At 41.2% G+C, this 15,198-nt stretch overlaps 1 protein-coding gene across 7 annotated transcripts in view; it reads right to left on the bottom strand.

Moving 5' to 3' along the window:
• Positions 1 to 1,543: 1,543 nt before the first annotated feature.
• The window catches only part of LOC116056516 (glutamate receptor 2-like), a 103,663-nt gene continuing 90,008 nt past the window's right edge, over positions 1,544 to 15,198 (bottom strand). For 2 of the 7 annotated variants that reach the window (XM_031308640.2, XM_031308639.2), the window contains exons 19-20: positions 14,249 to 14,424; positions 1,544 to 6,117 (exon numbers count right to left, since the gene is read on the bottom strand). In XM_031308640.2, coding sequence (XP_031164500.1) covers positions 14,254 to 14,424 — 171 coding nt within the window. In that variant the 3' untranslated portion in view covers positions 1,544 to 6,117; positions 14,249 to 14,253. Of the gene's footprint in view, positions 6,118 to 13,815; positions 13,945 to 14,175; positions 14,425 to 15,198 lie in introns of those variants that run through there. The other 5 variants (XM_031308642.2, XM_031308641.2, XR_004897607.1 and 2 more) reach the window with 4 other exon arrangements.

The raw sequence follows: 15,198 nt of genomic DNA, 5'->3' as shown, positions 1-15,198 counted from the left end.
ACAACTCTGCTCTTCACGCTTCACACACTACGCTCCGATCTTCACACTACTGTTTACCTTTTCCTGCTAGAACTGAATTCCCAGGAGACAGCGCGATGCTACAGCTAAGCTTCAGTAACGCTATTAGCCACAGTCATCGTTTATCTTGTTTCCATGTAGTTACATAGTCACTGATATGGTCATAACCACTACAGTGCTCAATTACCTATTTTTGAGGGGGAAATAAACTAAACTTTTCGTTGCGAAGGCATGATCTGTCCTATGCAGGACATCCACCAGACGACAGGGCGCTCGGGGGATTTTTGTCAGCTGCGGGAGGGGGACGAAGGCTGCTTGCCTGGCTAAGGGAACTAGCTACCACACAGATCGACACTGACAAGCCTCCTACCTACCAACACCAGATTGATCACACACAAAATGGATGAGCTACAAATACACACGGAACTGCTGCATGATGATTTTTTTTACAAAAGATTGGCTGAACACATTTATCACGGACGGCAGGTAGCAGCTAACAGCTAGCAGCTATCAGCTAACAGGCCAAGCTACCCACTGGCAGGATCAAGACAGGGTAGGTGAATTTAAACAATGTCTGAGTTGAAAACGCATCTTGTTTACACATAAGGGCCCTGTTCATGTGGCACAGACATATTAATTGCATTTTGTGTCTGATAAGAGGCACAAAGGCACTGTAAAACTTGCCCCGACAACTGCCTTTTTAGCTCAGGGGACGCTTGTACACGTAGCTGCAGCTACTCCGTGTTGCCTGCACTGATTCGGGTCGTTTTTTTTTCTATCGAAAGTACTCGCGTAGCTATAGCGATCAGATTAACGTAAAAATTGGCCGGAATTCTCCTTTAACTAGCATTTTAGTTAGCAATAATTAGCCTGTGCCTATGTTATCTCTTTTCATATACCTACGCTCTCCGTCTCTGCAAGATTCGGAATGATTGAGATTTCTCTTGGCACAGCTACCAGAAGACTTACAATTTCAGACAGGTTGCTCAAGTCACATCTACGTCTTCGAGCTCAGTTGGAGGCTGCGCAGTAACGCTCAGCCATCACCGGAAAAGTGCTTCTAATATCCTTTACTGGTCTCCGTCCAGAGCAACGGGATCTGTTGGTCCATTTTATATATGTCAATGTTTACAACAGTAGTCAACAAACCAATGGGTGACATCACAGCTGCTACGTCTATTTTTTTACAGTCTATGAGTAGCATCCAGGTTAGCTGCTTTGTAGTGCTGCCCTTCTATGCACTGCCTTTCACAAACTGTTTCACTTGTGCATTTGGTGGGAGACTGGTCAAAGGTTTGGTTACTTTTAGGCACAAAGTTCTTGGAGGTTAGGGAACGATTAGTGTAACAAACCGCAACAAACCTTTGTTTGGGAAGGAAATCAAGCCATCCGTCCAGCCCAGCTCCTCACTGCGAGGCATTTCAATAACAACTTCACATCTCAGCCTTTATTCCTGACAGGAGTCATAATTAATGTCATGAAAACAAACAAAAAGTAATTTTGAACAAATGACAAATGCAATTGGTTTTCATTTGAGGACAGTCTATGTTAGAGTGTCGTTTAATGTCTGTGTGGTTTTTAGAAAAACATTTGAAGGGCAGGCATGTTTAATATACACTGAAAATGTTCAGATCACACAGAAACTGTCAATATAATATCTGTTAATACATGTGGTAATATGTCAAAAATAACTTGCACTATATTTCTGGGTTGTCCATTTGTCCAATACTTAATTTTCTCTGTTGAAAAGCAACTATCAAGATATTGGTCAAAAGGTATGAATTTAATAGAAAATAAAATTATACCAGAGCAAGTTGGGAAGTGAAGAGTGATCATTTTCACATTTGGTAACTCCTTAATCACTTGATATTAACATCATGGACATCTCATGATAATTACCACATGTGGTCATTGCAAAAATGATATGAGTCCATGAAAAGAAATGGAAGTAGCGGAAGACACCTTGACATTTTCAGCTTCACTTAAACGTCTCGGCCATTTGTCGTGTTGTAGGAGAAGCTTTGTCAGCTAACCGGCTAGCTTCTAACTAACAGCACAAAGAACAGCCTCCTGATGAAAGGAAATGGCAGACTTGAGTTCTTAAAAACATACACTATACATAACAAGAACCACATTATTACTGTAATTAATATTGTTAATATTATTCTTATTACTATCATTATAAACACTAAATGCAGCCAGGCTGACATGTTCATCTGAAAGAAAAAACTCAAAGTGACATGCAAACGTTGCCGTCCTGTCTTCGTCCTCTCTCCGTCTTCGTGGCCGTCCTCGGTGCAGTGTATTTATTAAAAGGAAAGTCTTTTTTCACAGTTTCTCGTCCGCCTCACAGCCGTGAGAGCTCCTATTGGCTCAGGTTTCAGAATCAGCAGCTGCCATTGGCTGAGCATGGAGAGCTCTGATTGGTTTTCAGTCTGTTTGGCACATCATCCAGTTGGCTTCAGAACTCGTATGGCAATACTATGTGCATGTATGATGAGTGATCAGTCCGTGTGTGCTGATGTTCTGTGTGTCTGTGTGGACTGACCTATAGACAGGGCTGGGCACCATGGGAACATGGATCTCAACTACTAGATTTACACTCCGCCAATTTAGTCCTCATCAGCATGTGAAAACAGTTGTATATGTTTTCTGACTACAAATTCATTTCTGAAATATGTGATCCTATTGTTCCATTTGTTCTTGAGATATAGAAAGAAATGTCTTGGATGGATGCTTTAAGGGTAGATATGTTGTCTGGATATCTCACTAAGAAATTCTGAGTGTTCATTTAACTTCTTTCTGATCCTCTCGTTATTTAATGAGGATAGGGCATTTTCCCATAAGGTCAAGTTTCCCGAAGCTAACTGGGACTCTAAGGCCTGCATTTCCTGATTATGTGTTTAATTTAAATTAAATATTTTAAATTTGAATAAAGTCAGCTAACTCTACTGCAAAATGAAATTAAAATGTTTAATTTTGTAAAAAGAGAAAACTTAAAACGACGATTTCTAGGGTGCATAAAACAGCACTTTAACTGCAAAGTGCCAGCTGCTGTATACTGTATATATGATGATCAAATAAAGCTGCAGAGGCCATATGAAACGAAGAAATGTTGACGAGGCTCAAACAGGAGGATCAGAAACGCCACAGCTCTCAGACCACTATTGCAAGGTACTAGATGATGGTTATTGATGAGACTACAGAAGGCCTGTGCTACAGACCAGGGGCATAGATAGAGAGTGATGGGCATTCAGCAGTCAGGAAGCCTCATACAGTATGTAGTAACACTACTGGGTTGGATTGTCTGACTGGAGGATTGTGTGTTTTTGGAGCCAGACTAGTGAGTTATAGGAGTAGTCCTGTGTTGTCTTTATTCTCAACCTCATGAAATACAGTTTCCATTCTGCATAACATTGTACTTTCACCCATTCGTTCAGCTCATGTAAAAGCCTAACCAGGGACAGCCTCAGCCTGACACTATATGCATTACATCAGTTGCATTTCTTCTTTCTGTGTTACAATGTTTCTCTGTGCTGAGCCTGTTCAACACATTAAGGTGCACTGCGTGCGTTCAATATCAATGTGTGTTGCATGATGAGCAGTGCTGTAGCATTCTTAAAAAAGCATACAGCTGGCTGCAGGCCAAACACACTCAGTCATTTTCCTAAAAGATGCGTGAGAAGCATATTTAACATGTCAACTGCAATGTGAAATGTACTGATATTAGCAAATCTAAAGACAGTATAAACTCATTAGCCATGCTGTGTATTTTTCTGGGACCAGCTTGCCACTTATCCACACTTTCTGTCCCCTCGCTCTTCCCCTCCTCCTCATTGCCCCAGTCCAAATATTTGGACACTTTCTGCATATTGTGAATGACAGAACAATAACTGATATTTAGGCTGGCAGCCAGCTGTTTAAAACACTGACTACAACAGATGCCTTGGTAGCACGTGTCAGTCGTCACGTCAGTCTCATGCACGCCTGATGTAACAGATACCTTTACAATTAATAATAAATACAGCAGTCCACACTTGCAGCTTAATTTCTAGCTTCAAATCTATTTTCCTTATGCTAATCTTCACAGCTAATGTAGACACTGATGGAGGACTAACTGCTGCTGTCATCACACTTTCACTGCACGGCTCAAGCAGACAAGTTGTTGCACACTCAATTCTACCACAGAGCCGACGCCCCTGAACACACCTTGTGTTCTTTGATGGGGACTTATTCCAGGTCCATTGTCTGACCCTAGACTGACCCTAGGTAATATCTTACCAAATAAATCCATTAAAGCTATAGTGCGTAGTTTCTGTCTCCCCCATGAGGAATTCTAAGTAATGACAACAAAACTGTTGGCGCGTCCACATGATACAAGCCTTCCGTGATCGCGCACCACCCCCCCTCCCCTCCTCCACACAGCCAAGGAGGACACGGAGGATTAAAAAAACATGATGGACTCTTCAGAAGAGGTCATTATCTTCACTCGAGTTTCTGCGCAGGAAAGTCACCGGATGACACAATCTTCTGAACATAGTAAGAAATACAGAGAGTTATGTGGAGCTGATCTTCATGATCTGAGTCTTAATTAGCTTTGTAGCAACTCATTTGGCAATTACTTGAATGTAACTGATGTTCATTAATATCAAAAAGTTACGCACTACAGCTTTCAATGTAATGCTGTTAACACTGGATAATAAAAACTGATTTCACGCGACCTATAAGTGCTATAATATCCTTCTGCCATGTGACATATCCATATCATATGGTAGAAGAGTGTTAAGCATAAACGACAGCCACATGTAGACTAGTGAGTCAGTCATTTACAGTAATACTTGAGTATAAACACCACAAAACATTAATAGGATGCTGTTAATATCGTAAGCACAGTAGTAACACCATTAACCAAATGCTAACTTATCAAATAAAGTAGTACATTTGTATCTGAATACTCGTAAAGTTAATGTTTTTGAGTTTTTGTTTGATAATTCAGTCCATCTACAGAACGAGTGATTTATCATAAAAAGGTAAAGGATTGTTACGTGTTTATAGTGTCTTTCAAACGTTTGTGATGGCTTACGTGTTTTTGTAGAAAAAAGAGTCGAACTGGTGCAGTCGATGTGTTGTTATTGTCAACGTCCAAAGGTTGCATATGGTGATGTTTTTTGATGTGACCAGTGTCAAAGTCAGAAATGCTCAAATCCAACACAAGGGGGCTTTCAAATAAGTTGATTATTTTGTATCAACATACATTTTGACTCGTTTTTGCCCATCCCTGTGTATAGTGTCTGTGTGTGTGTGTGTGTGTGTGTGTGTATATATGTGTGTCAATCCATGCATCTCTTGGGTTAGGTAAAAGTACTTATTAGGGATTCTCAGCTAGCAATAAGGAAAACAATTAAGAACAATAACATCATTATTTGCTATTACAATTACTATTATTTCATGGATGCGATTTTTCAGGATGTCAGTTTTTGTTCATAGCACTCAAACTCATTTAAACCAAGATTCTGCTTTTATACCCACAATTCCTGATTCCATCCCTGATTAATGTTGTTATTGCGTTAACGTCAGCATCACTGTTCATCCTTACTTTCTATAGCCTCCATGGCAAAAATCTACAAAACAATGATGTGTGTTTGTTTAGAAAACTGTCCACTGTGCTTGATTGTTTTTCATGAATTGTAAATGAGCAGCAATCGTTCTCGCTGATGGTCGAGTGATTCACTAGGCAGGTCTTTGCTAAAGCCTGACAGCCAAGTGGAGGGAGGACAACATATGTCCAGTCTTAGAGATCCTCAGAGAGATATGATTGGCTAAACTCCGGGATGCAAATCAGGGCAGATCACCCACGGTGAGTGGTAATTGGTCACCGAAGGAAATGACAAGCATTTCCACTCACTTTCAGAGGGGGAGGGAGGATGTGTGTTGATTGGCTGTAAGGCACTGGCTCAGGTGTGGTCAGGAGAGATCAGTCATGCTGAGGCTCATGGGTAATCCTGGACGGAGGTAAGCCACCGGGACACGACCATTCTCACCGGTCGATCCTGTGATGGATAGACGAGCTTTGGAGCGCATTGCATCTGTGAATTTCATCTGTACAAGGAAAAGACATGTTAACCATGCTCTGACAAAAAATGAAACTTGAAGGAATGGTTCATTGTTTTGGGAAATATGCTCATTTGTTTTCTTTATGAGAGTGACATGAGAAGATTGATATCAGTCTTGTGTCAGGAAGAAATGTGAAAATGTCAATTTGTGGTTTCAGGAGGAGCATGTTTCTTAAATGTTGAACATATAAATAGAAAGCTAGCGTGAGTAGGCAGCCAGGAAAGACACAGAGGTGAAACTGAAAATAATCTGGTAATTATAGCTGCAAGCAGCGTTGGACGGTCCCTCGCACCTCCTTGCACGTTGGGGTTACTGATGGACGCCGCTTTAAATGGTTCACAAGTTATGGAAGGGGGCGTGGCCTGAGTACATGGGCGTGGCTAGAGTATAGGGGCCGGCTAAATATCACATGTAGACCACACATTCTAAGTTCATGTAATCGAATGATGTTTGCCATTTAAGGCTGATTTCCTGTTGCCAGCAGGGGGCGCTATGACCAAAAGTCAATATTGGCCTGTAGATGGACTCTTGTCAATCTTGACAAATTTTGTCCAGATTGGAAAATGTACAATCAAAATGGCCACCACGCCACGCCCACACCGTTTGACAAAAAGTCTTTATTTTAATAACTTTTCATTGTTGAGGTCTTGAGATAGCAAACACCTAATTTCAAGTTGATCGGATGAAATCTCTAGGAGGAGTTCGTTAAAGTATAGCACCTTGACTTTTAGGTCTACTTCCTGTTGCCACTAGGGGGCGCTATGACTTTGAGTAAATATCTGTCTCTAGATGTCCTCAGGGTTGGACTCTTACGAATCCTGAACATTTTTGAACTGATTGGGCAATGTACACTTGAGTTACACCCACTTCCTGTTTCGTTGGCGAAACGCACAAAATGGCCGCCCCGCAATGGCCAGGCCCTATGATGAAAAGTTTTTCTTTTAATAACTTTTCATCTTTAACGTCTTAAGATGGCACAGACCAAATTTGAAGTCGAGCGGATGAAATCTCTAGGAGCAGTTCGTTAAAGTACGACATGTGGAAATGGCCAAAAACAACTTTCAATTAAAAATGGCAGATTTCCTGTTGGGTTTAGGGTATTACTCCAATGAGCTTTTTTGTACGTCTTGACATGATACATATGCATACCAGATTTCGTGAGTCTACATATAACATACTGCAGGGGCTGTTTTTTAGGGGGCGCTAGCAAGCCATTTTTGTGATCCTATTACCGGAACCCTTAAAATACGTAAATTTTCACCAGGCTTGATGCGACCGCCAATTTTGGTGAGTTTTTGAGTATGTTAAGCCCCTCAAAAAGGCGATTCATTTGCAGAAAAGAATTCCTTCAGTTTCAATAGGGCCTTCACCGCTGTCGGCGCTCGGGCCCTAATTATTGGATGAAATTCTGTGGTCTATCAGTGTAGTGTATGGAAATATTGCATTTTAAAGGATTTTTGCATCAATGTAATAAACAAGACAAACAAAACATACCTGTCTGGTTATATGAACATTCAAACATTTCTATCTTTCCTATGAAATGTACGCTAGCTCGATATATCGTTTTTGCAATATAAAATAAAGTACACCATGACTAGGACTGGGTATCGAATTCAATACTTGTTAGGCACAGACCGAATTGCCTCTAAAGTATCGAGTATCGAAAAATGCCTCATCATTCAAAACCCAATTTCAATACCTAAGGAGTAAATCAGCATCAGTGAGCCAATCAGCATGCAGCATGCTTCTACCAAGATGTCTGTGATTGGCTGTCTAACGTTACACGTCGTAGAGACACGCAGGAAAAAATCTATTACACAGAGACGGCACACAAAGTAGGAGCTGAAAAATAAAAAGATTTTTGCCGTAATGTGTAATGTTTTTATTTCATTTATTTTTGTTTTATAAAATTGGTACCTAAAAAAGTAACGTTTAGTAACCGGTATCAAAGTCACGGTATTGGTCTCAGCATCGAAAATGTTTGAACGATACCCAGCCCTAACCATGACAGAGTATCTTTTCACATCACACACTCATTTTTCAGCTCTTTGTAATGTGGTCATTGCAGAGATCATTTTCATTCTTCACAATTATTTAAATAATAAATACATGTTGCCTTTGTAAATTGTTTTAGCCTACAAGTCACTAAATGTAGCAAGACATACTGTAGCCATATGTAACAAATGAATGGATAATGTGTGTAAAAGCAATGTATCGGGTTATGTTTGCATGTTGCAGTATTGCCAGGAGTGTAGAGAGACATTGGAGGTAAATCAAATCATCAAGAAAGGAACATTGATTTATGCGAGTATGAATTCTGGTTTGGAGGAAAGAAACTTCTCCCATTATCTCCTTGTTAAGATCCATTGCTATGGTGACTGATGCTGCTACATCATCTTGTGCATGAATGTGCTTTTGTTGCACTGAATTAGTTTCCTTTAGAAATAAAAATGTTATGACTATGGCTTCTGTTCCTTGAAGGAGATAAAACAATAATAATACATATAGTATAGGATATCACATCTTTGTGCGGCCTATGGTGGTGTACCTCATTCCTCTCCTTCAGGAATCATTATATTCATCATTGCATTCCTTTTCAGTTATTTCACTTGGTACAACACATACTTGCCCCGCAGAGAAGCCACAGAGGAGGTACATCTTTAACACACGTGCATTGTAGACCAAGCAGAACAAATACCCTGTCATCTAAAAAGCTAAACAGAACTAACCCAATTGAGAACAATTGGTTTCTACACAAATATCACTCGCTGATACGACTTTTAGCATTCCCTTGATGTTGCCCTTGTTGGTGTGCCCTCACACCGTGAGGCAATGGAAGACCTTTGCTAATACAAGCCAGGGAAAGCCAATGCTTGGACAGGGGTTTGCCCATCCCTTCATTGTCAAAACAGATGAATACATGGTCACATAACACACTGCACTTAATTTCAGAACTAAGGCATTATGTATAAGAACAGGGAATTTTCCCTAGACGTAAACAGACACTGCCGAAACGATCCCACATCTGAGCCACCAACAACAGGTGCAACCTGCACTGTCTCACCAGAGAGAAACTCGCAGGTCTGGGGGGGGGCTCCCTCCTTTCTTTAAAACAACAAAATTACCTTTGTTCACCTCTAAAGGGAGAACCATCATTTTGCTTTCTTTCTCAGCCTTGTCCCCAAACTGTGTTGTTGACACAGACACGGTTGTCATAATTGAAACTGTAACTAATACCCTATTACAACTGTTCTCTCTGAACTGAAAGACCATTGGAACATTGCCAACAACTCAATTTAGGACCTAAAACCTGGGACAATTAGTGCATTTAGGTACAAAAAGAAGGAATTGTAAGACTGTGTTAGAGGATGTTAGGGTCAATGAACTCTCAAAGTTTGTACCATGAGCCCAACAAAGCCCCATCCTGGAGGGAGGTCCAGGAGGTCGTCAAGCACTTAAGATCATCATCTGCTCCAGGTTCCAGAATACCATACAAGGTATATAAGAAGTGCCCCAAACTTCTCAGAAGGCTTTGGAAGCTTATTCTGAGAGTTTGGTCTAATGGCTCCATTTCAGCAAGCTGGCAGAGAGCAGAAGGGTGCTTTGTAAATGCATATGTAAATACGTCAATCCAGAAGGGTGGTATTGAAGGGTTCTCAGGGTTCTTGAAGCACACGGGCGCCCTCAGCCAACTCATCCGGGAAGCTAAGTAAAGGAAAGGGAACCTTACTGTGGTCTGGCTTGAATGAGCTTACGCATATAGGTCCATCCCCCATAATTTAAATTAAGTAGTGATGGACCATTACCACATCCCAAAGCACATCCAGGGTCTCATCACCAGTTACTTCGGAGGCATCAAATCACGCTTTCAAACCACCAGTTTTACAACAGAGTGGCAGCTTGTAGAGAAAGGCATCATAATGGGGTGCACCATCTCTCCCATTTTGTTCATCATGGGGATGAACCTAATTATCAGCCAGCAATGAATCCAAAGGACCAAAGACCATCACAACAAGTCAACAGCTGGTAATCAGGGGATTCATGGATGACCTTACTGTGACCACATCAACTGACGTGCAGGCAAAATGGGTCCTAGAAGATGACATTCAAGCCCAAGAAATCAAGGTGCCTGGTGATTCAAAAGGGCAAACCAACAAGCCAGTTCAAGCTACTTGTTCAAGGGGAGGAGATCCCAACAATACAAGACAATCTGATCAAGTGCCTTGGTAAATGGTACGGCGACACTCTGACTGACAAAAATGGCATATCCCATATGGAGAAGCAAGTGGAAGAATGGCTAAGAAAAATCGATAAGTGCGGCTTGCCTGGAAAATGTAAGTGCTGGATCTACCAAAAAGGCCTGCTTCCAAGAATTATGTGGCCCCTTACTGTGTATGAAGTGCCTATGACAACAGTCGAGGGAGTCAGCAAGCACCTTCGCATGTGGCTTGGGATGCCCCCAAGATTTACATCTATAGGTTTATACATAAGATTGGGCCAGCTACAGCTTCCCTTGTCCTCTGTGGTGGAGGAGTACAAAGTCGCAAATGCAGACTCTCCTTGACATACAGAGACTTCCAAGATCCACTTGTTAGGGAAGCAGGAATAAAAACAATATATGGGCGGAAGTGGGCCGCCAGCACTGCAGTCAGCCAGGCAAAATGCTCTCTTAAGACCAGAGACATAATTGGAAAAAATTATTGCATTGGGACTTGGAACCTCTCATCTTCAGCAGTGGTCAAAGCCTAACCCTAGGGAGAAGAAAACCATGTCCATGAAGAAGTCTGGAGTCTTGAGGACGAGGGAAGAAGAGCCAAAGCCATAGAACAAGGAGCTCAAGGTGCCTGGACAAGGTGAGATCTCCCTAGGAGAAACATCATATGGGCTGAACTGTGGAGAGTGGAGCCATTTCGAATTTCCTTCTTGCTCAGAGCAGTTTATGACACACTACCATCACCAGTTAACATTCACATGTGGGGTGTGAGGGAGGACCCTCTCTTTAAGTTGTGCAGAGAGAGGAGCCATGGCGCACATCTTGTCTGGGTGCAAAACTGCTTTGGCCCAGGGAAGGTACAGACAGGCGTCATGACAGGGTGTTGAAAACGCAAGCAGACATCCTTGAGCAGCAAAGGAGAAAGAAGCATCCAGCCAAAACAAAATCACTGCTGAACACCATCACCTTCATCAAAGAGGGACAGAGAGCCGTGTCTCGGTGTGAAGCCAAACAAAAACTTTTGCAAACAAGCCAGGGGTGGGAGATGAGTCTGAAAACTGCAGTTTCCAGAAGCAGTACCGTCCACACTCTTGAGACCAGATGTCATTATTGGGTCCCTAGGAGGAAAGAAAATCATCTTGGTGGAACTAATAGTTCCATGGGAAGAGGGCTGTGAAGAAGCAGCAGAGAGTAAGAAGACCAAGTATCAACAACTGGTCCAGGACAGCCGAGAAAAAGGATGGACGACATGGTTGTTTACTGTAGAGGTGGGATGTCGCAGATTCCCAGCCCAATATGTATGGAATCTGTTGACAAAAGTAGGAGTGAGGGGCCTCGAAAGGAAGACAGCTGCTCGAAGGATTGGGGAAGCGGCAGAAAGAGCCTCTTGTTGGCTTTGGCATAAGAGAGAGGACACTAGCTGGAAGCCTGGAGGAGATGGGCAGGGAATTGGCCACCACTGCCGACTCACCAACTGGAGAGTGTTGTGGTCAGGGTCTACAAACTCTGTGAAGGTTGGACACCCCCTGATGACCTCGACCTCTGGGCCGAGGCTACATCCATTTGAAATGGATGTAAGAAAGCATCATTGATGTAATGAAACCTGAACCAGCGTAGCATAAGAAGTGAGCTATGGCTGCAGTGACTGAAGTATAAATGTGCAGCTTGAGCCTAACACACATCACCACAGGTCATCTGCCTCTAAGGTGTGAATAGAGCGTCTTCAAACAGGCCATGCAGGCTGTGATATCCCACACTGTATGTGTTGTAACGAGTTAATCAACTCAAAGGGAACAGGGCTATTTATCACTGTTATACAGTGGTGTTACACTTTCATTTGTTCTACCAACATGTCCAGTGTTTGATGATGCTACCAGTCCAAACCATCCCATCTTTAAAATTAAACCAATTGAAAAGCTGACATTAAGACAGATGGGAGTGATTGGCCAATGAGTCAGTCCATTAAAGAGGATGATTGGCTAGAATCAGGGAAGGAAAACAATAAAAAGGGAAAAGTGGAGGTGGGTAAGAACCAGGAAGGAGAGTGGAAGAGATGAGAGGAAAGTAAGAAGAGGAGAACAGATGAGTGCAGAGAGGGTAGGAGTAGTGGTTAAGAAGATATTTCAGGAGAGGTAAAAAAAAAAAGGGATAGAGGAGGTGAGTAAGCTGTTGGGTAATGAGTGAACAAAGGAATAGAGTATCACAGCCATACACAGTTTTGACCAGCTACCTTGAATGTGGTGTTAATCTAGACTATTATTGTCTCCATGTTACTTTTGTTTATCAAGAACAACTGCATTCACATCATGCCCTAAATATAAAGTCAATCATAATACTCAACAATGCCAGCAAGCCTCAAAGGCAACTTTTTTGTCTCACTGTTGTGTGTCACATTATTTTCTTTGGACAGTACAAGGCTAGGCATTTTTTGGAGGAAAACACGTGTCTGTCATTTTATAAAGGTAGAACGTAACCGTCCCATAAAATGTTTGTAGTCATTGCAGTACTAGACTTATTTGTTGCTGTTTTAAATGATGGGTTTCACTTTTCAAGCTGTACGTAACCATTTTCGTTCATAATCTCAAATAAAAGCAGACATAGCTGGGGCAACCAGGGCCCAGTTTTTCTAAAATAATCCAGGGGGATTTTGGATCACGGATTGGATCAAATCTTGTAAATGGGTTGTTCAAAAGCAAAAGAGGGAAAACAAACATTTCTTCATATTTGAAGCATATATGAAGCATGTCACATCTAATGATTTTTGACTATTGGATAGTATTGCTTTTGTTTTGTTATTTAACATTATAACAAAATAAGGAATGTAAAATGTTTCTGTTTATTACAGTGTTTCTGTTTCTTAAAATTAAAACAAACAATGGCTATTTGTGGCAACCAGTATTTTGCCTACCTGTTGTTCTTTGCTAAGCCAGTAGGCTACACTGTTGGTTCCATTTAAGGCTCTGGTAAACAGGATTTGGTAATCCTGAAATTTGGTATTTGGATCACAGTGATCCAATCCAATGTTCCTTTAAAAAACTGGCATAACTGGCATAAAAGTAAGATGGATCAGGTGATCCTGGATAGCAAAACATGGGATTTCCAAATCTGGATCAATTTGATCCATCAATAAGTCTGTGTTTCGATTGAGAGACGCCTAGAGGCAGAAAATTATATATTGTATGTTTAAGTGCAAATGTTATTACATTTTCAGGTATTACATTATTGGGTGCTAGAGGCCTCTGTACCTCGTTTTAAAAGAAATGGCATTTTCATATACTAATGATTTTGCCATTTATTTTATAGCTAATAGTCACTGCCATTAAAACTAAACAGTTCCTTAACAGCCAACAAAAAAAAGGAGCATTTGAGCCGCTGGACGACAGGGAATTTTGAGTTCCATTGATGGTAGCTTAACAACTATCAAACACAGGTAAAGTGAAACATGAAGGTTAAAAAGTTAAAAAAAGTTTTCCACAAGTGCCATTTTGGATCATTGAGGTCCAATGAAAATGCAGTTTGCCATTGAAGCTGTTATGCACCACCATAATGTGAATGCAGCTGTTGGATGGTATGGTATGGTATGAATGAATGCCAATTAAGTGGTTACACTTTACTTGAAGGTATCTACATAAGAGTGACATGACACTGTCATGAACGTGTCATAAACATTATAAACAAGTCATAAACGTTTATGACATAACACTTCATTCGGTTTTTGTCATGAGAAGTTATGGTTAGGGTTAGAGTTAGGGTTAGGATTCATGTGTCATGACTGTGTCATGACAGTGTCATGTGTTCATGACAGTATCATGTCAAGTAAAGCGTTACCAAAGTTCTTTGTCTAAACATTGTCTATGACTGTGAGGTGAGGAAGGTTTTAGCCATCAATCATCACTCTCCTACCCGAGTTAGATCTTGACACTCTCAATGCCGTAAACGTTGTAGCCCTCTTTATACGTGGCGTAGTTTGGCTGGTGGCTGGGGGACAGCAGGTTGAAGTTGGGGGCATGTTGAGGAGAAGACAAAGTGTGTGTGTAGTTTCCTGTGTGCTGGGGGGACGACAAGGTGTTGGCTGCCACCTTCATAACAAAAATAAAGTCATTGTTATTACTATACTGATTAACAATAAGTATTTTGCTGTGTGACTGATATCATTACTCATTCACATGACAACAATAGTTTGAATATTGATAGCACCAATAATAGATAACTGCAAAAGCAATACGGGTGTGCATTACGAGAGAGAGAGAGAGAGAGAGAGAGAGAGAGAGAGCGCGAGAGAGAGAGAGAATAGCCTTTCATGGTCTGTTTACACATGAAAAATCTTGTTACTCTTTTTATACAGTAAATACAGTAAATAGCAACAGCATGTGTGTGCGTACTCAAAAATGCTGAAAATAATAAAAAAGACGATAATTACATTGTGACATGATAACTGTCTGTTAAACTGAAGTCATTGCACTTGGGCCCAAACACCTCCGCAGCTCATTATCTTAAGACATAGTTCCTCTCGATAGCATTGCCCTGGCCTCCAGCACCACCATAAGGAATCTCTGAGTTATTTTTGATCAGGATATATCCTTTATTGCCCACTTAAAACAAACTTCAAGGAAAGCATGTTATCACCTGCGGCACATCCTGTCTCAAAACAAAAAAGTAGCAAATGCATTTGTTACTTCAAGGCTGGACTATTGTAATTCCTTATTATCAGGTTACTCAAATAAGTCCCTTAAGACTCTCCAACTGATCCAGAATGCTGCAGCGCGTGTGCTGACAAGAACTAAGAAAAGAGATCATATTTCTCCCGTATTAGCTTCTCTGCATTGGCTTCCTGTAAAATCCAGGATTGAATT

This window comes from Sander lucioperca, chromosome 1 (genome assembly GCF_008315115.2).
Source record: "Sander lucioperca isolate FBNREF2018 chromosome 1, SLUC_FBN_1.2, whole genome shotgun sequence".
Lineage (NCBI taxonomy): Eukaryota > Metazoa > Chordata > Actinopteri > Perciformes > Percidae > Sander > Sander lucioperca.
Note: the sequence above shows the minus strand (reverse complement) of the source record. Positions and strands in the feature narration are given on the sequence as shown.